This window comes from Salvelinus fontinalis, chromosome 28 (assembly GCF_029448725.1).
Source record: "Salvelinus fontinalis isolate EN_2023a chromosome 28, ASM2944872v1, whole genome shotgun sequence".
NCBI lineage: Eukaryota > Metazoa > Chordata > Actinopteri > Salmoniformes > Salmonidae > Salvelinus > Salvelinus fontinalis.
Genome location: NC_074692.1, coordinates 42,262,788 through 42,285,359, shown reverse-complemented (window position 1 = coordinate 42,285,359; position 22,572 = coordinate 42,262,788). Strand labels below are relative to the sequence as shown.

The following is a 22,572-nucleotide window of genomic DNA, read 5'->3' as shown; positions in this document are numbered from 1 at the left end:
TTCAAAGCCATAGGTTTATTTAAATCAATTCTGAAATGCGCCATGCTTGACTGAATGCGCTGCATTGAGGCGCAAGAATGACAATTCATGTCCTGTTAAATTTATATATTTTGAGACCGCCATGTTTTAATTCTGACAAGATGAAAGTGAAATTCATGAACGAAGTTAAGATACTGTATTTAGGGTAGTTTTAGTATATTAAGACCCCCAGTGGGTGAAACATCACTGCAACAGAACAGAATGCAGGGATTCTCCTTTATTTCTCACATGATCATTTATACCCTTCCAAGTAGAAAATACGCTGGACCTGCACACCCTACCATAAAGTCACATTTTACCACAGCTCTCCAGGGTTGTAAAATTTTATTTCTTCTTTGGAGAAATCTGTACATGGAGGTTCTGGCCTTCAGTAGCTCACATACATATAACATTAGGACAACGGGGGCCGAGACAAGTAGCAAGCACACTGAAGGACCAGGAGCAGTTTCACACATTATTCAAAGCTGGAGAGGAAGGTCAACACAAGCTCCTTCAGTTTGGCATCAGCTGTCGGTGAGATCATGCCATCAGTCCTGGAAAGAAACAAGGGCATCCCATCAGTTCAGATGAAGTGTATATCAAAGCATGTTTCCATTTTAACATCAACCACTGTTGACTTATAACTCAGATCATTCTGGTAGTCCCATGTGTGTTACCTGATTGTGGTGAGCAGGTCCTGGTGTTGGCTGAGGATGTGCCCAAGGAAGGCCTTCTCAAACCTGGTGATCTTGGAAGGGTCCAGCTTGTCCAAGTGACCTCTGACACCGGCGTAGATGACGGTCACCTGCTCCTCAATGGCCATTGGGCCTACGGGAGGGAAAGAAGTACATTTAAATAAAAATGGTGGGCCTTGCGGACAACAAAAATGTCAAACTTTTAGCATACTGGTGGCGACACTCACAGTACTGTCCCTGCTTAAGCAGCTCGGTGAGACGGACGCCCCTGTTGAGCAGTTGCTGGGTGGCAGCGTCCAGGTCAGAGCCGAACTGGGCGAAAGCAGCGACCTCACGGTACTGGGCCAGCTCCAGCTTCATGGTACCAGCCACCTACACAGAAAGGACCAATTACATCATGGATTTAGGAGACCGATTCAAGTAAAAAAAGATATATATACTGTGGGCTAACTGATGAACTGCAAGGAAGTTGCTCTGCATTTATTCTAAGACAGTCTCCATCAGAACCACAGTTCGTACCTGCTTCATGGCCTTGGTCTGGGCAGCTGATCCAACTCTGGACACAGACAGGCCCACGTTGATGGCTGGGCGGATACCTTTGTAGAACAACTCAGTCTCCAAGAAGATCTGCCGGGGAGAGAGCACACCTCTGTTTAGGGATTACATTAATCTTTGACATGTTGACTGGAAATTACGTCCATCCACATCACACCCACCTGTCCATCAGTGATTGAGATGACGTTGGTAGGGATGTAAGCAGACACGTCTCCGGCCTGGGTCTCAATGACGGGCAGAGCGGTCAGGGAGCCGCCGCCAAAGTTGTCGTGCATCTTGGCGGCCCTCTCCAGCAGACGGGAGTGCAGGTAGAACACATCACCGGGGTAGGCCTCACGACCGGGGGGACGACGCAGCAGCAGGGACATCTGACGGTAGGCTACAGCCTGGAGAGTAGGGAGGGAAGAGAATACAGCTGTTGAACATGGATGAAGTCACTGTGCGAGCCCAGTTCCATTATTTTTTTCCTCCATGAAGTAGCATCACACTCAAGACTCCACTCAGCCCCAACTTCCCCTTCTCACCTGCTTCGATAAATCATCATAGATGATGAGGCCATGCTTGCCGTTGTCCCTGAAGAATTCTCCCATGGAGCAGCCTGAGTAGGGGGCCAAGTACTGCAGGGGAGCAGCATCAGAGGCTGTAGCAGAAACCACAATGGTGTACTTCATAGCATCAGCATCAGTCAACCTCTTCACCAGCTGCGCCACAGTTGATCTCTTCTGGCCAATGGCAACGTAGATACAGTACAGCTTCTTCTTCTCATCTTTGCCTTCGTTGAAACGTCGCTGGTTGATGATGGTGTCAATGGCAATAGCGGTTTTGCTGTTAGATTGGAAATGGAATATGTATTAGATTACTGTGCTGGTATACTTGTGCTCTGGAGTGTCTGGAGAATTAAATCTGAAAAGAGGCAGCAGTAGAATGGAAAGATGACTCATATCATAGCTAATAATTACTGCAATTATAAAGGCATGGTTTCTAAGTAGAATGAGAGGCAGTAACAATTGGTTGAAATTAGAAGTTGAAGGATTAATTGGGGCCTATTTCAAGTTTTCATAACAATCGGTTTTGGACGCCGATTACATTGCATTCCACAAGGACACTGCGTGGCAGGCTGACCACCTGTTACGCGAGTGCAGCACAGAGTCAAGATAAGTTGCTAGCTAGCATTAAACTTTTTTTTAAAACAATCAATCAATCTTCACTAGTTAACCTAGTAATATTGTCAACCATGTGTAGTTAACTAGCTTGTCCTGCGTTGCATGTAATCAATGCGGTGCCTGTTAATTTATCATCGAATCACAGCCTACTTCGCCAAACGGGGGATGATTTAACAAAAGCGCATTTGCGAAAAAAGCACAATCGTTGCACGAATGTACCTAACCATAAACATCAATGCCTTTCTTAAAATCAATACACAGAAGTATATTTTTTAAACCTGCATGTTTAGTTAAGAAAATCATGTTAGCAGGCAATATTAACTAGGTAAATTGTGTCACTTCTCTTGCGTTGATTGCAAGCAGAGTCAGGGTATATGCAACAGTTTGGGCTGCCTGGCCCATTGCAAACTAATTTGCTAGAATTTTACATAATCATGACTAACATTGAAGGTTGTGCAATGTAACACAATATTTAGACTTAGGGTTGCCGCCCGTTCGATAAAATACGAAACGGTTCCGTGTTTCACTGAAAGAATAAATGTTCTGTTTTCTAAATGAGTTCCCGAATTTGACCATATTAATGACCAACGGCTCGTATTTCTGTGTTTATTATAATTGGGTCTATGATTTGATAGAGCAGTCTGACTGAGCGGTGGTAGGCAGCAGCAGGCTCGTAAGCATTCATTCAAACTTTCCTGCGTTTGCCAGGAGCTCTTAGCAATGCTTGCTTCACAGCGCTGTTTATGACTTTGAGCCTATCAACTCCTGAGATTAGGCTGGCAATACTAAGGTGCCGATTAGAACATCCAATAGTCAAAGGTATATGAAATACAAGTGGTATAGAGAGAAACAGCCGACACGTCATAATTCCTATAATAAACTACAACCTAAAACTTCTTAACTGGGAATATTGAACAACCAGCTTTCATATTCTGAGCAAGGAACTTACCCAACATTAGCTTTTTTACATGGCACATATTGCACTTTTACTTTCTTCTCCAACAGTGTGTTTTTGCATTATTTAAACCAAATTGAACAGGTTTCATTATTTATTTGAGACTAAACATTTTATTTACGTATTATAATAAGTTAAAATAAGTGTAATTGAGTATTGTTTTAATTCTCATTGTTACACACACGGGAAAAAAATTAATCGGCCGATTAATCGTTATCGGCTTTTTTTGGTCCTCCAATAATCGGTATCGCTGTTGAAAAATCATAATCGGTTGACCTCTAGTTGAAATAGTTTTCTACCTTCATGGAAAAAGCTAATTAAATTAGCATGGTAGAATTTAACACAACTGTTTATTTATTATACATCCATATTCTCAATTAGAGGTCGACCGATTATGATTTTTCAACACCGATACCGATTATTGGAGGACCAAAAAAAGCCGATAACGATTAACCGGACGATTTTTATATATTTGTAATAATGACAATCACAACAATACTGAACGAACACTTATTTTAACTTAATATAATACATTAATAAAAATCTATTTAGTCTCAAATAATGAAGCATGTTCAATTTGGTTTAAATAATGCAAAAACAGTGTTGGGGAAGAAAGTAAAAGCGCAATATGTGCCATGTAAAAAAGCTAACATTTAAGTTCCTTGCTCAGAACATGAGAACATATAAAAGCTGGTGGTTCCTTTTAAACATGAGTCTTCAATATTCCCAGTTAAGAAGTTTTAGGTTGTAGTTATTATAGGACTATTTCTCTCTATACCTGTTACGGATACAGGTATATTGTGTGTATCCTATGTGTATTTCTTTTCTCTCCTTCCCCCCTCACAGGTGACAATCATCATTCCCCCATCAGTCGCTAATCAGAAGACACCTGCTCCTTTTCTCTTACCCAATCACATTCCCTTGGTTTAAAAACCCTTTCAGTTGTTCTCTCTGGAGCTCGATTTCTCTGTCATGCCATCTCTCTGTAGATCTCTTGTTTGGTTTAGCAACTACATGTCACTTTGTCCTTTATCCTGTGAGTATTGTTTTGTTATGGTGTTTGACTGTTTGTTTGATGGTGGGAAAAGGGGGTACCAAAACAAGTCGCCCATGGGCATACACTACCCGTAGGAATACTTTTTCTAAGAACACTAGTTAGAACTGGGCGGAACACCCACTGTATTTTTGGTTGGTTAGTTAGCTGTATTGAAGTAGGCTAGTCTAGCTTAGGGGTGTTTTTGGATATTCGTTTCTTTCCTTGGTTCCAGCTCAGCCCCTTTTCCTGCCCCCACCTTTACCGTGTGTTTACAAATAAACCATGAGTGTTTGACGGTAGATTTATGTTGTCTGTGGTTATTTGTTCTCACTGTTACTTTTTCACTGTTATAATTTGCATGAGTTATGTTACAGGTCTCGTTGCCACCCCCCCTAGACTGTAGAGCAAAAGGGATTCGTAACAATACCATTTGTATTTCACATACCTTTGACGATTGGATGTTCTTATTAGGCACTAGAGTATTGCCAGCCTAATCTCGGGAATTGATAGGCTTGAAGTCATAAACAGCGCTGTGCTTAAAGCATTGCAAATAGATGCTGGCAAACACAGGAAAGTGCTGTTTGAATGAATGCTTACGAGCCTGATGCTGCCTACCACCGCTCAGACTGCTCTATCAAAGACTTAATTATAATAATAAACACACAAATACAAGCCGTAGGTCATTAATATGGTCAAATAATTATTATTTCGAAAACAAAACGTTTATTCTTTCAGTGAAATACGTAACCGTTCAGTATTTTATTGAACGAGTGGCATCCATAAGTCTAAATATTGCTGTTACATTGCACAATCTTATATGTTATGTCATAATTATGTGAAATTCTGGCAAATTAATTACGGTCTTTGTTAGGAAAAAATGGTCTTCACACAGTTCGCAACGAGCCAGGCGGCCCAAACTGCTGCATTTACTTTGACTCTCACTTCTCTTGCGTTCATTGCATGCAATTTCCCTAGTTAATATTGCCTGCAAACATTAATTTGTTTTACCTAAATGTGCAGGTTTAAAAAAATATATACTTGTATATTGATTTTTAGAAAGGCATTGATGTTTGTGGTTAGGTACATTGCTGCAACGACAGTACTTTTTTCACCCATGCGCTTGTTAAATCATCACCCGTTTGGCGATGTAGGTTGTGATTCGATGATAACTTAACAAGCATCACATTTATCATTTGCAACACAGGACAAGCTAGTTAAACTAGTAATATCATCAACCATGTGTATTTAACTAGTGATTATGTTAAGATTGCTTTTTTTATAAGATAAGTTTAATGCTAGCTAGCAACTTACCTTGGCACTTTGCTGCACTCGTAACAGGTGGTCAAGCCTGCCACGCAGTCTCCTCAGAGTGCAATCAGCATCCAAAATTGCAGATTACCGATTGTTATGAAAACTTAAAATCAGCCATGCCGATTAATCAGACGACCTCTATTCTCAATCCTAGGTTAGCCCTACTAAAGGAATAGAGGCATTTTCTAAGATGGCATCTGGCCATCTGTGTTTACCCAGTCTGCCGGTCACCGATGATCAGCTCACGCTGGCCACGCCCAATGGGCACCAGGCTGTCCACGGCCTTGATGCCAGTCTGCATCGGTTCCTTCACAGAGATACGGGGGATGATGCCAGGGGCCTTCAGACCCACACGCCTACGGATGCTAGACCCAAGAGGACCCTGAGGGACAGGGAAGGGTTAATGCCATTCTGATATGCACATGCTGTAGTCAACCTCTAATCACAACCCAAGGACTCGGCCTAGATCCGAAAGGATCATACAGGGGATCCTGTTTCTTATGTGGTGTTCAAGGGGTTTGAGTATAAAAATACATTTCTATTTCGCATTAATTCTCAATGGACAAAAGTCCTATTCTATTAACTAGAACTAGCAATTAACTTCAATTTATTTTTTACAAATCTGCCCTCACCTTTCCATCGATGGCATTGCCCAATGCATCCACCACGCGACCCAGCAACTCTTCACCAACTGGCACGTCCACGATGGCACCAGTCCTCTTCACGATGTCGCCCTCTTTGATCAGCTTGTCATTACCGAACACCACAACACCAACATTATCAGGCTCCAAGTTCAGAGACATACCCTAGAAAAGAGGATAGAAGACCATGTTAAAATTATGAAGACGACCGTGGTAAAATTATGAAGACGACCGTGGTTAGATTATGAAGACGACCGTGGTTAGATTATGAAGACGACCGTGGTTAGATTATGAAGACGACCGTGGTTAGATTATGAAGACGACCGTGGTTAGATTATGAAGACGACCGTGGTTAGATTATGAAGACGACCGTGGTTAGATTATGAAGACGACCGTGGTTAGATTATGAAGACGACCGTGGTTAGATTATGAAGACGACCGTGGTTAGATTATGAAGACGACCGTGGTTAGATTATGAAGACGACCGTGGTTAGATTATGAAGACGACCGTGGTTAGATTATGAAGACGACCGTGGTTAGATTATGAAGACGACCGTGGTTAGATTATGAAGACGACCGTGGTTAGATTGACCAGAAGCTCTTTCAATGCAACATGGTTCAGGTAAATTCATAAACTGTCTAGATCTGCACCTTGAGCCCAGAGGAGAACTCCACCATCTCCTCAGCCTGAACATTCCTGAGACCGTACACTCTGGCAATACCGTCACCGATGGAGAGCACACGGCCAGTCTCCTCCAGATCAGCACTTGTGTCAGCCCCCAGGATCTTCTCCTCCAAGATTGAGGACACCTCAGCCGTGCCTGGGAGAAAGAAACCGCTCATCAAAATATGGACTCAACATTAACTTGACAGTCAACATAACTCCTCATTTTTGTTAGTATAATATAGCCATAGAGGAATCCCTTTTATATGTTTGTACAGGGAGAAATAGCAGCAATTGATTAGTGACTTGTTAGGAGCTGAATGTGACATTAAAAAAATGAACCCATCCCAAACAGATGTTTCCAAAAGATTACAGAGCCTTGACTATTTTACAAGGCATTGTGTAACACTACACCTTCAAGTCTACATCCTGATGCCCCCTGCTCATTAAAATAGGTACTTGTGGCAAAACAGGATTTCTGACTCAAATAGTAAGAGTCATTAACTAAAGGTCATTCGTTGAGTCAATCATTGAGAAACAATTCGCTTTACGCACCAGTCTTTGCAGCAAGACATGGTCTGTGTGTATGGAGGTGATTCACTCCTACACTGGCGGCGGCAACATTCTTGGACACCTAGAATGAATGAAAGCATGGTCAGTTATTGTTCAAGACAAGTGCTATTGTACTGATGCAATGGGAAATAAATCGCTAGCTGCGTTACAATGAACGGAAATCAAAACATATGCCCCAAGGCATTAGCCCATGCATTGTTAGTTAGCTAGGTTGTCCGCAAGATGTCCTCTCTTTTGACAGCTGGCATTTGAATAATCCAATGCCAGTTAAACCACCACTACAAAAACATTTTAAAGCAAGTAACTACACTGCAGTTAACTAATTATAATTGTATGAACTTGTTCTGTGCAAGGCGGAGCATTCTGTATGTAAAAGACCCTGACCTTCACAGAACTTAGCTAGCTAACTAACGGATAGCATGCTAAACTAACGTTACCTAGCTAGCACAGCCATTTTACGGGACCGTAGTGTAGTTGAAGTGCGCATAAGTGCATTCATTGAAAGGGAAAAACTACGTGAAATGTGTAATGAATGAGTAATAAAAACAGCAATGTAACGTTATCAAATAAATATCAAGACAGCAGGTCGAGTGGCAAGAGTTGCCTTGCTGGGTCATGGCGTTCTAGACGAGCGTGTGAAGGTGGAGGCCTGTAGGCCTACCCTTCATACACCCACTACGTTGACATTTTAATTCGTACAATGCAAATTGTCTTATATTCAAAAACCAAATCATTACTCACAAATCCAGCCCGTCTGGGCAGGCTTCTGGCCAGAGCCGCTGCAACTCGCACGGATAACATCTCTAACGGGCGAATGTGACTTGTCCTCCACCACCTGCAAAGACCAGCTAGTTTTACTTAGAGGGTGTCCTATGTATGCGAATGACCTAAAAATAAAAAAAGCTTCGTTCTTCTTCATGTTATGTCATCCGTGATGACAGCCTGTTATTTCAAATCATTACTGCCATCTACTGTAGCGGAGTTCACGTCTCAGCTGCTATGTATGAGTGGTACAATAGTGCCCACTAGCGATCATAATGGGCCTGACATTGTGGGGGTGGATTCGGCACAACCTAGAGGACATGTGTGGTACTTAATATTTCCTAAGCGTGAAAATACCGATCCATCGACGCTTTGTCAACGAAGCAGTTGCCTGTCAGCTCAGTGCTAGAACTGCTTGAATGTAGGTTGGAACGGACCATCTGCATGGGCTATATCTCTCATCAACCCAGCGGCAAGACAAGGATCCAATAATGGTTTTAGTGCATGTCGGATATCTGGTTCTTCCTGTATTTGGCTCAGTAAGAAATAGAGGTATTTATATATATTTATCTTTAACAATTACGTGTGCCCTGTTCATCTTAATATCGCAAAAGCTGCTCGCTAACCTGGTCGAAAATCTCTTTTAGGATCCATTCCAACACTAGCAAGCGACTGTGTTGTTGTCCTAGCTAGTTGGCTACCAAACAGCTGTTCCGTTCTATATAAAGCTAATGATAGCCAACTAAGACAAAACAGTATGTTTGCCATACAAGGCTATTATGTTCTCATTCGCTTTCGTTACATTGTATTAACAATTGCACGACCATATTACACATTTTGGTAGTATGGGTCTGATCGCATATAAAAATATTGCCTTTTCAGGTACCTATTGACAGCTAACTAACGTTAGCTATCTAATTGTTATATGGACGCACGTTGACCGATGCTATTTAGCTAACTAACGCTAGCTACCTTTTTAAACGTAAAGCTATTTTTGGACATGATATTGTAGTAAGTCAGCTCTATTTCAATACATACTTATAAGCACACCCATTGAAATTAATGGCAGTGGTGAAATGTCAGACAGAGAGAAATGCGTGAAACACGTTCAAACTTGTTTTTGAAGGTTAGTTAGCTGGTTGCAAAGTGCTAGCTCGGTCTCTTTGTAGGGAGCATATATTTAATCCCAGGATGTCATATGAAGATCATCTTTACTGCTTGCCAAGATGATTGTATGACTAATTCAATTAGCTAGCTAGCTAAAGAATGTTTGCTATATCGCAACTACTAGCTAACAAACAGGCTAAATTGTCATATTTTAAAATGTCAGGAAGATCTTTAAACACGTAACGTTAGCTAATTTAGCAAGCTATGTAGGTTGTTTTTCCAATCTGGTCTGAGCGTTTCGTATTCTGTATTTACAGTAAATCCGATACATATTTAGTATGATATGTTATGCATTTTGTGCAAACGTATATGTTATGAATTATAGCTAACGTTAGCTAGGCCAGGAGTTAGGTTAGGGGAATGGTTAGCTAACATGCTAAATAGTTGCAAAGTAGCTAAAATTCTAACGTTAGTTGTCTGTGATGAGATTCGAGCTCACGGTATACGCCCACCCGACCAACCAACAAACTTTCGTTTTTTATTTAAGTAATCGAATGTATTATTTAACCAAACGTAACATATCATACTAATTTAAGTGTCCCGGATTTGTCTCGTCTATGAGACTAGGCTGATCCACAAGTTGATTTTAGACAGTCATTTCCCATTGACTCAGTATCAAAACATACTTAAGCAATAAGGCGCGAGGGTGTGTGGTATATGGCCAACATACCACGGCTAAGGGCTGTTCATAACCGTGACGCAACGCGGAGTGCCTGGATACAGCTCATAGCCGTGCAGTGGTATATTGGCCATTTAGCACAAACCCCCGAGGTACCTTATTGCTATTATAAACTTGTTACCGTCGTAATTAGAGCATTAACAAGAAATCTTTTGTCATACCCATTGTATATGGTCTGATATACCACGGCTGTCAGCCAATCAGCATTCAGGGCGTGAACCACCTAGTTTAGGAAGTTGCATAAACCGTCTAGGCTATAGTGTAGCGTATTAAGTTCACACAGTGGCATCAATTATTTCATATTGTGCTTTTATTTCTGTTCTTATTTCCTGTTTCATAGTTTCGAGGCTGGCTCTACATTCTGCATTTATCAGATCTTTGTCGTCCCTCCCATTGTGTAGCTAATGATCATCTGCTGCTGTGTGGTGTGGCGTGGCCTCTGCCTGTTCTCTGCATTTAGCTGTATTGAATCCCTTCTTCATTTCCTCTTTCCATCAGAAGACGACATTGGTGTATATATAACAACAACAAAAATGTATCATTCAACCATAGAGTATATGTGGAAAAACTAAAACAAATAGCTAACACCTATAGAATAACTTTTTGTCTTTGTCAAGTTGTTGTAGAGTTAACACATTTTTAGCTCTTAAAGAGAATCAAATGTATGTCATTGTGTACCTCCCATTCAGTCTTGATTATGACAACAGCCTACTGTAAATCCCTGTAAAGTGGATACATTTTGCATGGATTCTATTTCTGCATTGCTTTACTGAACACCAGAATTTGGCAAATTTTCTTATTTTTTTCCCCTATGGAAAATGTATTGTACAAAGGTAGCTAAGTAATAGTATCTTTTGCTCCAATTGGCATTCTTTTTACATGTTCAATTACATGTAAAGCTTATGCATTGTCACATTTCATTGAATACGATCACACACACAATTATAATTATCCTCGTGGTCATCTGAGTGATTTCAAAATAGACAACACATCAACATTTTATAAATACGGGTACACTTCACCTCTTCCCAACAACCTGTCATAACCGCCTCCATTTGTGTAACCCTTTTGTTCTGAAAATGTAAATCTTTGAAACACTGAATTATCAGGCCTTTTGCTCACCTTTTGCTCAAAGCCAAAACCAAATCGTAATGCTATAAGTGGTTGTTCACTTCCCAATGAGCCTCCCCACTAACAAAAGTACAAAATGCTATCCATTTCACAGGGATGCTTATCTCCTGCACTGCTACAGTAAATCTTCTAGTAGAGTAATAAGGTATTTTATTGTTTGGTTGTGGTCTCTCTTTACCTTTTTGTTCTGGTAATGGTGCTTTCAATGCATGGTCACGTTATGATTCATATGATTTTGTTTTTTTTACATTGAATAGTAAATTCCAATGTAATCTTTCTGTAGTAAAGATGTACCCTACCGTGCTGTAGCCAACCACATCTGCTCATTAGATGCTGCTTCTGTTCTTATTAACCCTATATGGAGCATGGTGGGCCTTGCCTTCAGTCAATGTTGTTTATTTTTGTTGCATGGTGTTTATATTATCATTATTACAAAAACACAAATTCCACAAACTAATATTTTTCAATAAAGAATATAGTCTTTTTCCTAACCTTCAGTGTGCTTCTTGCTGATTTCCATTTATTGTCTTTAGCCCTCCCCTCGTCCCTACCTGCCCCCTTCCACCCCACCCACCTCTCCCGCTGTGACAAAGATAGACAATTTCAATGCTTTTATCATCACAAGGCCTGAATGAGTCTATCCCCTGTCATTCATGGTGATTGTACCACTGAGACAATTGAAAGTGCAGTGTGCCATCGTTGATCCTTGGATCAAATGCTTCTCTATTAGGATTTAACCATTCTGATTAGTGACTGGTTAGGAGCTGAATGTGACAAAAAATAACCCACCCCATTCAGATGTTTCTGGAAGATTACAGACCCTTGACTATTTTACAAGGCATTTTGTAGCACTGCACCTTCAAGTCTACTCCAACTTAATGACCCAAATGCAATGTAGACTTTGCCTTTTTCTCAATTGTAGGGCTTTCACCTGTTTTCATCTGAATGTGTTATCCACTCTACCACCAACACTTTAGCATGTTCTTCATGTTAGAAAAGGTGAAGGTGACTTTCACAAAGGCAATACATAGGTTCGTCCTACAATGTTTGTGCTAGGCTGCGTATAGCACAGGGTATAGATTCACTTTCCATTTGTTTGATGTTCTTTTTCCAGGACTTCTCTTGCTGCCCGAGTCCAAAATGCATTTTACCACAATGGAAAACATGTCACTGACTACGAAATCTCGTCCTATAAATTGTGTTCTCCCCTTTCAAACATATTTTGTCATATTGCCATCAATGTCTCAATGCAGCCTAGGCCACCTTCATGCTAATTGCAATCCATTCCTATCAATGTTATTTCCATTAGAATTGTCAGCCCTATATAGTATGGAGACAGTGTACTGTAACTGTGGTGCACTGTACTAGTCTCTGATTCAACAGCAGCCTGTTTTCTTCAGCTGCTAGATAGCTGTGGTTGGAAGAGGGGAAAAGTACTGTCAAGCTATTTCCTCTGCACCAACGAATCTACACATGGGAAACGTTTGGGTAGCAGTGTGTGTCAGTGAGAGTAAGATACAGGCCTAGGCAGTATTTGAATTGATTTCTTGAAGGAGATAGACAAATATGTTGTAGGCTTTATGTAGCCTTGGCCTTGACTCGTGCTCATAGATATTTCACATCTTGGCATTTGCTGTTAGATATTTCTGGGTAGTGATGTATAAACAGACACATCATTGATGTTGTGCTGTATAATGTTACCCACAGTTCAACAAGGTGAAACCGTTATCAGAAGAAAGACACACTCACAGCAATGCTATCACATTGTTAAAATCCTCAGTGATTATATAGGATGAACAGTTTGTGTCATAAAAAAATAAACATCTTAGGAATAGATGTTCTGCCTTTTGTCCCACTGTGGATCAATGATGTCATTCATCTGAATGTCACACTAGATCTTGAAGTTGGAGAACATTTCTGGCAGAACTTCTATCAAAGGGTTTCGAGGTCATTCCGATATTTTACAGAACACTTCTGGCAGAACTTCTATCAAAGGGTTTCGAGGTCATTCTGATATTTTACAGAACACTTCTGGCAGAACTTCTATCAAAGGGTTTCGAGGTCATTCCGATATTTTACAGAACACTTCCTGCAGAACTTCTATCAAAGGGTTTCGAGGTCATTCTGATATTTTACAGAACACTTCTGGCAGAACTTCTATCAAAGGGTTTCGAGGTCATTCTGATATTTTACAGAACACTTCTGGCAGCACTTCTATCAAAGGGTTTCGAGGTCATTCCGATATTTTACAGAACACTTCTGGCAGCACTTCTATCAAAGGGATTCAAGGTCATTCAGATATATTACTGGTACCCCTAGATATTAAAACTAGATTAATTTGAAAAGCACTCTGTTACACGATTTAAATGCACAATCCTGGGCACGCACATTGCCGAAGAGTCAGATGCCCAGAGGTGAGAATCCAACCAGAAGGTCAGATGTCACATGATGCCATAATAGACCGTGTTTGGAAGTATTAACATTTTCCATGCAGGTTTGAATGTGTTACTTCACCATATCTCCCTATCCCCTGATGTAAGTTTCACCATAGGTAAGACTTAGGGCTTTTGTAAAGATCCTCCTACAGAAACACAATTACATCACACAAACACACACTCCATGTCACATACACAATAAATTCTAACCTACCGTTTCTCTCTCTGGTGTCTGACTCCCTCTCATTGTTTCCACAGGATCCCACTTTAACCGGCAGCAGCAGCAGCATAGCCATGCTACCTCTTGTCGGCACTTCCAGCTAGGCCCCCAGGCCCAGTTGCCCATTGACTTCCCAATGCCCCACCCAGGTCAGCCCCAGTCGGGCATCAACCCCCACCTGGCTCCCCCTGGCCACCAGCATTCTCCCCAGCTCCACCCGCCCCTCAACCCCATACCCCCCACACCCCAGTTCCAGGACCTTTCTGCCCCCCCTTTCCTACCTCAGGCCTTACACCAGCAGTACCTCCTCCAGCAGCAGATCCTAGAGACCCAGCACCGGCGCATCATGCCACCTTCCAGGTATGGGGACCTGGTTTCTGGCTATGCACGGCACTCCCATAGTAACTTGGGTACCTCCATAAGCTATAGAAAAGTCAAGGTTTGTATGAACAACTACAGTATATTTGAAATGTTATAATATTAATGTGCCCCTGGTAAAGGTGTAGTTCAGTTTGGCATGTGTTTTCACACCTCAAAAGTGCTTTAAAGTTGACTCGAAATTTCCATTGGATCTGTAGATCCACACAACATATGGCATGGAATATGATGTGCACAGAAACCTTTTTTGGTTGTCCTCTGTCAGCAGACACCAGCCCCACAGACTGCGGCCGGGTTACGAGTTTGCTCCCGCCCTCCACATCTCCCCACAGCCTGCGGCCCAGCAGCCTCGCTACCTGGCTGAAGGCACAGACTGGTAAGACGCCAGCTTGCACTCATACAATAATGTGGCTTCATTGTTAAAGGGATACTTTGGGATTTTGGCAAATATGCCCTTTATCTACTTCCCAAGAGTCAGAAGAACTTGTGGATACCATTTGTATACCATTTATGTCCAGTACGAAGGAAGTTAGAGGTAGCATTCTAGCAGATGCCCATAGACTTCCAGTCATTGTGTTAACTCTAGTTAGCATTGGTTAACAAAACTACCTCTAACTTCCTTTACACTGGACACAGAGACATAAAAATGGCATCCACGAGTGCATCTGACTCCGGGGAAGTTGACGAAATACTGAGGTATCCATTTAAGTCTCATACATTGACTCCTGGACTGTGGATAATCTTAATTTTCTAATTTGAGTCACCCGTTCCCACAGGCATGATGTATTATTTGTCACATGCGCCGAATACAACAGGTGTAGACCTTACAGTGAAATGCTTATTTACAAGCCCTTAACCAACAATACAGTTTTAAGAAAAGTAACTTAAGTAAAAAATAAGGAGCAGCAGGAAAATCACAGTAGCAAGGCTATATACAGGGGCTACCGGTACAGAGTCAATGTGTGGGTCAGTCGACGTAATTGAGGTAATATGTACATGTAGGTAGAGTTAAAGTGACTATACATAGATAATAAACAGAGAATAGCAGCAGACTAAAAGAGGGGTCTGGGTAGCCCTTTGATTAGCTGTTCAGGAGTCTTATGGCTTGGGGGAAGAAGCTTTTAAGAAGCCTTTTGGACCTAGACTTGGCTCTCTGGTACCGCTTGCCGTGCGGTAGCAGAGAGAACAGTCTATGACTAGGGTGGCTGGAGTCTTTGATAATTATTAGGGCCTTCCTCTGACACCGCCTGGTATAGAGGTCCTGGATGGCAGGAAGCTTGGCCCCAGTGATGTACTGGGCAGTACACACTACCCTCTGTAGGGAATCCAAGGACAATCCAAGGACAGTCAATGTTAATGATTTTTGTTGGGTCTGTGTTTAACTGGTTCCTCTCTTATCTCTCCTCTGTTGTGTGGTTGGTCAGGGATTTGAGTGTGGACGCGGGGCTCCCTCCTCCTCAGTACCACGTCCGCCCACTGCCCCAGCACTACCATCACTACCTGACATCTCCCAGGATGCATCACTTCCCCAGGAACAATGCCTCCACCCAAGTGGTGAGATCATCACAACTCTTTTTGCCATAATATTTAAATGAACAGAATGTACATTTACAATTCAAGCGATGTTCAATGATCTGTGCAGTCATGGCATCCATATTTGTTGTACCACCCGTAGTGTTTGATTTGGTCTTTACACCATAGATCATTGTAGAGACTGGATTCAGGGATGGCTGGCATCTGTATGAAATTCAAAGATGTTTTCTCAGAGTTGAGGAGAATGTATCCAGATTACTCCCTTACTGTCTCTCTGTATGTTCTCTCCAGGTTGTCCATGAGATCAGAAACTACCCGTATCCTCAGTTACACCTGCTGGCCCTGCAGGGCCTCAACCCCTCCCGCCACGCATCCGCTGTGAGAGAGAGCTATGAGGTACTGTTATCCCAGTCACACGGCTAACTCCAGTCAACCCTGTCACACTCTCACCCCGACACAAACACTCTGGTAATCACACGGCTGTCCTCACGCCTCTGTCCCTGCCTCCAATGCCGTGGACAGCCTCATGTGGGACTGCTCTTCTCTTTTCTGCGAGTTCTGTTCTCCAGATGCTTCTGAATCGAAAAGCTATTGTTTTATTTTGCTTTGTTCATTTGTTGTTTTTATCGGACTGATAATGAAGTGTCTTGACCTAAAATAACCCTTGAAATCCTACTTTGCTGAGGTAGAGACAAATGCTTGTTCCAGATGTTTAACAGTCTTTCCCCATGTGTTGCCTGTAGGAGCTACTGCTGCTGGAGGACAGGTTGGGCAGTGTGAACCGGGGGGCTGTCCAGACAACTATTGAAAGGTTTACCTACCCTCACAAATACAAGAAGGTAAGAATGTGTCCTCAGGTCGTACTTGTAACGGATGTACTGAGGCAGAACATTGAATAAAGCGCCATAGAATAGAATGACACCGGTGAACATTGCTGTCTCATTTTAGGTCATTTTTAGCCATATAATCTCTCCAAAGAATCCTGTCTCCTTGCAGTCCAAATGGACTTGTTATTTACACAACAGTCAGATGGTTTGGAATGTACCCAATTTAAGACCACAGATGACTCCTCTTGCAGGTGAAAGGACAAATTATTATAAAGCTGTGTGAGTCTTGTGAGAATTATTTGAATATACTGAAGGAATCATAGGCATGCATGACATTTTAGTGATTTATTGAGACTGGAACCTGAAGCACACTTTTTAATTGTGTCAGCAGTATTTTCAGTATATATAAGGGAGATGGTTCTTAACTGGGTTTGTCAGTGCATACCTAGTCATGTATCTGAACTACAATATGTGGACTTCAAGCATCTTTCTCTTTTCATGTGAACTATCGAAACTTAGCGAATGAAATTGAGTTACATTTGAAAATATGCATATTGCTTTTTGTAATTTTTTTTATATATATATTTTATTTTCCAGAGGATACCTCAGGACCTTAAGCTAGGGCTGGTGGATGAGGAATTGGATACAGATGAGAAGTGTACCATCTGTCTATCAATGCTGGAGGATGGAGAGGATGTCAGGTGGGTCTAGTCACAATGCTAATGACAATGTTATTGTCATGGTACGTTTGGTGCCAAAACAGACTACAGTTTGCAGATCTCTGTATCTATGGCAATTCATATTAACACTCTTCATCCTCTTCCTCCACTACCAGGAGATTACCCTGCATGCACCTCTTCCACCAGGCGTGTGTGGACCAGTGGCTGGCCACCAGTAGGAAATGCCCCATATGCAGGGTGGACATTGAGACCCAGCTGGCACCAGACAGCTGATGCCTCCTTTCCCTGCCCCCATCTTGTAAAACCCCACCTCATCCCTAGGGGGAGCTCTGCCAAACATCCCCCTTCCCATCTGCATCACAAATGAGCCTGCCTTCTGAGCCAGCTGAAGAAGACAATGAACGGGAGGGGAGGTGAGAGGGATTAACAAAGCACACTGATCCAAACAATAGAGAAACAAAAGAGGCTGATGGATGGATGGGTGGATGGATGAAGAAGAGAGGCAGAAGGGTGCCAGAATGTATGGACAGATTTGCAGGGCCTCCATCAGGGTTTTGCACCGTAGCATTAGCTTCTCCATACACTCAGAGATGAGATCCTCCATTAAACCCCCTAGCGAGTGTGTGTGTTGTGTTGTTGGGTTTGTATATAGGCCTATTCTCTACCGCTGATGTGTACTGGTCTCACTCCCTCTTGATGAAACCCAAAACACTGAGCTCTAGCTACAGCACATCTGTGCGAAACATGACAAGATATGAAATCAGCAGGGGGGTGTTTCTTGAAATGAGCTTCTGTGGCCTAATACATATTGTGTTATGGAGTGTAGTATTCTTGTTATTGATCACCGGTATTTAACAGGGTGACAGTGTGGTGTAGCAAGCAAAAATCCCACTTTAAGAAATAAGGTGGGGAAAAAATACAAAATGGGGAAATGCTCTTCTTTAAAAGAGGGTAATAGGCGTACAGGCAGCCTTTAGGCAATGAGGAAGTGCTAGCTATGTATAAAGGCCAATCAATAGGTGGATTTCCAGTACAATAGATCTCTGCTATCACAGTGGATGCTAGAGATGCTAACCAGGCATGGCTTCAGTGGTTTGTATTGTGCTGTATTGGGGCCTCTACCCTAGAACTGAGGCCCCAGATATGCATGCTGTATGGCAGGCTTGGGCTGTCTTGTGATTGTGGAGCAGTAGGAAGTCTGCGCAGGATGACGTTTATTGTCATGCGTCTTGTCCTGGAGGCAGAACTCGGCGATTTCCTCTAGACGGAACAGCTGCAAAGTCAGAATTGGCTATATTGTAAAAATTCATTAAAACAATTTTAGGTTAGGGTTAGCAGTGTGGTTAGGTTTAAAATCAGATTATATGACTTTGTGGCTGTGCCAGCTAGTGACCACTCTGCAGAGCTGCCTCCAGAACAAGATTCATGACGGGGGGAAAAACTGAAAAGTCTGCAGTATCTCTGCATGTGAACCATACATGGTATGACTCTCTCCCTCATCCATGGAGCAGGATGAAGTTTCTCTTAGATGCGGATCTTAGGTCAGTGTTGTGTCTCCCCTCCTAATAATTAAGATTAGAATTGGTGGAAAGGAACGCTGATTATAGAACTGTGCCTATGGGCAACTTCTGCTCACATCCTCATCCATAGCACAATCTTTAAGGCTGGCATTGGCTGTAGGATGCAGTGTCTGTGTATTGTCTTTAGAGTGAATACAATGTAGTTATTTTATAATATACACTACCATTTAAAGTTTGGAGTCACTTAGAAATATCCTTGTTTTTGAAAGAAAAGCAACCTTTTTTTGTCCATTAAAATAACATAAAATTGATCAGAAATACAGTGTAGACATTGTTAATGTTGTAAATTACTATTGTAGCTGGAAACGGCAGATTTTTCAAATGGAATATTTACACAGGCCCATTATCAGCAACTATCACTCCTGTGTTCCAATGGCACATTGTGTTAGCTAATCCAAGTTTGTAATCGAACCCACAAATGCTGATGCTCCAGATACTCAACTAGTTTAAAGAAGGCCAGTTTTATTGCTTCTTTAATCAGAGCAACAGTTTTCAGCTGTGCTAACATAATTGAAAAAGGGTTTTCTAATGATCAATTAGCCTTTTAAAATGCTAAACTTCGTTTAGTTAACACGACGTGCCATTGGAACACAGGAGTGATGGTTGCTGATAATGGGCCTCTGTACGCCTATGTACGTAGATATTCCATAAAAAATCTGCCGTTTCCAGCTATAATAGTCATTTACAACATTAACAATGTCTACACTGTATTTCTGATCAATTTTATGTTATTTTAATGGACATTTTTTTCTCTTTTTTTCAAAAACAAGTACATTTCTAAGTGACCCCAAACTTTTGAATGATAGTGTATACCAGGACCTTATTGCCTACAGAACAAGACCATGTGATTTATACAGTACATAGCAAACAACCTCCATTGTGTTTCGCTTCCCTTCCTTTCAATCTCAGTTGCTCCTGTTTTTTGATACAAGAATACAGCTGGTGTTCCAGGGAGAGATCCAACTCGTAAGCCTTTGTTCTGTGTTCTGGAATGTGTAAGATGGTCCCCCATGATGGTAGTCGTATGGTATTGCTAGAGCAAATGTAAACTGTTCAGTGATGGAAGCTGTTTTCCCTATATCGTGCATGAATCATGTTGGTGTAGTTCACTTGAAAGAGGGTTAAAGGGAGAAAAAGCCATTTATTTAAAAATACCAAACAATTATTCTTAGTATTTAGATTTATTTGATTTGTTATTAGTCCTTTCTTCATTTCAGTTTTCTTTCTATCAATTTGTTTTGAGCACTCATGCTAATTTGGACATTGGACCAAGTCCTTGTCCATTTCTTACCATTTTGAAGAAATGGCTGCAATGCTGCAGAAAACATTTATTGTTGCAATAATCTAGCTTGTTTTGTTAATGCACTATATGGCGTGTCTGAAATAGATTTGGTGGTGTGGGGTCTCCTTGTACTAGCTTAGCTTGTGTTCGGTTACACGTATCTTCATGCTTCCTTGTGTACTTTTGGAGGTTGACTTGACTGTGTGTTGCGTTTTTTATTTCCCTTTGTCCAAACCCCTCCATCCCCAAAAAACTACAGACAGACAAGGAGGGTTGCTATTTCACATAGGATGCTCTGAGTTGAAATGCATGAAGTATTTCACAATAATTTGTGGTTGCATATTTAATGTATTTTCTCTCATGATTCCGTAATTGAATAAATCTATTTACCTAGAAATAACACAATGTTGGGGGATACCTCATTATGCATAGGTTGGTGGGGATGCTTTGCATGCAAGTTGTGTTTTTCAGAAGAAGAATTGTCATTTGGAAGGGTGACTAGGTGTAACGGGCTCTGTCTATAGCCAACGTGGTGCTGTTGATCTTCATTCCATTCCATTCAATTTAGAAGATTCCCACACTCTGCTTTAATCTAGTGAACAGACTGACCAGGTGCAAATGTTTCAGCATGTAAACCTCCGTCATTGCACTCCTAGCATGGCTAAACCCCTCACTGGCATAGAGGAAATATGATACTTTTGTTTTTCATATTTATCCCGGATCATTACCAGTTTCACAGTTTGTTTGACCTCGTTTGTATATGTCACCATATTATATCTGGATATTCGGTGTCTCCATTCAGAGCATACGTTTCTCTGTCCAGCTATGTTAACTCTTCCCATATGAATTAATAACTGCATTATTAGGTACTTTGTATTGCTGGCAAATGCTGTGTTTGTGTGGTTAGGTTAGGAAGGTGGCTAACATGATAAACTTGAGCTATTGATCTTGTGTTTTTCTGGTGTGATACTCTAGGTCACAGGTGTCAAACTCATTCCACGGGGGGCTGTTTTCGCTCCTCCCTTATACTTGATTGATGAATTAACATCACTAATTAGTTAGGAACTCCCCACACCTGGTTGTCTAGGGCTTTATTGAAAGGAAAAAACAAAAACCTGCAGACACTAGGCCCTCCGTGGAATGAGTTTGACACCCCTGCTCTAGGTAGTAGTTTTACACCTGGGTATAATAAGCCAACCACCTGCTTTTATGTGAGCTTTTTCTTAATAATAACAATGTATTCATCTTACATATATCTCATTGGAATGAAGCTGACTGGTCTTATTTTAATTTTTCCTGCTGTCACTGACCTTACCCCATGTTTACTTCCTGGTCAGGTCACATGGTCAGGAAAAAACTCCTGGCCTTATGGTTGTCTCTAGTTACCACAGCCACAAAGTCAAAATTGGCTATATCATAAAAATGTATGAAAACAAAAATTATATTTTTGGTATTCGTTTAAGGTTTGGCATAAGGTTAGCAGTGTGGACCGGGTAAAGTTTAGAATTACATTTTAAAAGATAAATTGTAGAAACAGGAAAAGTGTCTGCGCACTTCGTCAGATGCAAATGTATTTTAATTTTAGCTGAGCTTTTGGTCAGTCGACCATCATCAGAATATGAGAAATTGTAGAAGTAGACAGAGTTTTTATGACTTTGGATGTGGTAAATAGTGACAACCTGGCCTTACCTTTGTCCTCTGCAGACCGTATACTGGGTTGTTACTGCAGAGGAAAACTGTATAGTATAATAACTCAAGCTGGTGAAGGGGAATGAACAGTAGAATCCTAAAGCACAAGCTTTCTAATGCATGTCCTCCTCAGGTTTTCATATGTGCACATGGGTGAAGCTGTAGACGTGTTTAATATGAGGCTGTACCTTCTTGAATATGACATGTGTTTCTTTGCTGCTGATAAACTGTTGTTTAAACTAACCTGCCAGTGATTAAAGGGAAGTGGCCATCTTTGTACAACACACTGCTGTTTTGCTGTAACTGCGCAATGTTTTATGAGCTGGAGTATTTTATAGACACTAGAAGTATTTACCAATAATATGAAAAGCAATAGCTACATTATAATGAAGAATAACATGGATCACTGAATGTTGAGGAAAATCTTTAGGTTCACTTTTGATGGATTTTGTACTGTATTTATTACTAATGAGGATGCAAAAAGTTGCATAGCTTAACCCAAACTGTTCTGTCTCCTGTTTTATTTATTGTCTGATTGTATATGATCTTTTTCTATGTGTTTTTCAAATAAACTCCCTAAAATGCTGAAAAGACCTGT

At 41.3% G+C, this 22,572-nt stretch overlaps 2 protein-coding genes across 5 annotated transcripts; one reads left to right on the top strand and one right to left on the bottom strand.

Moving 5' to 3' along the window:
- Window positions 1-8,508, bottom strand: LOC129826724 (ATP synthase subunit alpha, mitochondrial-like). The gene is made up of 11 exons (XM_055887746.1): window positions 8,353-8,508; window positions 7,594-7,672; window positions 7,026-7,195; window positions 6,366-6,539; window positions 5,949-6,115; window positions 1,793-2,093; window positions 1,430-1,654; window positions 1,233-1,340; window positions 941-1,085; window positions 696-846; window positions 1-572 (listed from the first exon to the last, which is right to left on the bottom strand). The coding sequence occupies exons 1-11, from the start codon at window positions 8,410-8,412 to the stop codon at window positions 494-496; spliced, it is 1,659 nt and encodes a 552-aa protein (XP_055743721.1). The 5' UTR covers window positions 8,413-8,508; the 3' UTR covers window positions 1-493.
- A 166-nt stretch (window positions 8,509-8,674) lies between these two features.
- Window positions 8,675-22,572, top strand: LOC129826726 (E3 ubiquitin-protein ligase RNF165-like). 4 transcript variants are annotated; one of them, XM_055887748.1, is made up of 8 exons: window positions 8,675-8,925; window positions 14,044-14,365; window positions 14,652-14,759; window positions 15,808-15,937; window positions 16,208-16,312; window positions 16,660-16,755; window positions 17,341-17,444; window positions 17,579-22,572. In XM_055887748.1, exons 1-8 carry the CDS (start codon window positions 8,865-8,867, stop codon window positions 17,694-17,696), a joined length of 1,044 nt encoding a protein of 347 aa, XP_055743723.1. In that variant the 5' UTR covers window positions 8,675-8,864; the 3' UTR covers window positions 17,697-22,572. The 4 variants fall into 4 exon arrangements, with proteins under 4 accessions (XP_055743723.1, XP_055743722.1, XP_055743725.1 ...); XM_055887747.1 differs by having other exon boundaries at window positions 14,649-14,759; XM_055887750.1 differs by having other exon boundaries at window positions 14,622-14,759.

Bases quoted from the DNA above. Each gene is read 5' to 3' on its own strand.
- LOC129826724 (XM_055887746.1), bottom strand. From the start codon at position 8,412: ATGTTATCCGTGCGAGTTGCAGCGGCTCTGGCCAGAAGCCTGCCCAGA. The intron at 6,540-7,025 runs GTGCAGATCTAG...CCTCTTTTCTAG, and splicing joins AGTTCTCCTCTGGGCTCAAG to GGTATGTCTCTGAACTTGGA. The intron at 1,086-1,232 runs GTACGAACTGTG...CTTTCTGTGTAG, and splicing joins AGACCAAGGCCATGAAGCAG to GTGGCTGGTACCATGAAGCT.
- LOC129826726 (XM_055887750.1), top strand. From the start codon at position 8,865: ATGGTTTTAGTGCATGTCGGATATCTGGTTCTTCCTGTATTTGGCTCA. The intron at 14,366-14,621 runs GTATGGGGACCT...TGATGTGCACAG, and splicing joins CGCATCATGCCACCTTCCAG to AAACCTTTTTTGGTTGTCCT. The intron at 17,445-17,578 runs GTGGGTCTAGTC...CTCCACTACCAG, and splicing joins GAGGATGGAGAGGATGTCAG to GAGATTACCCTGCATGCACC.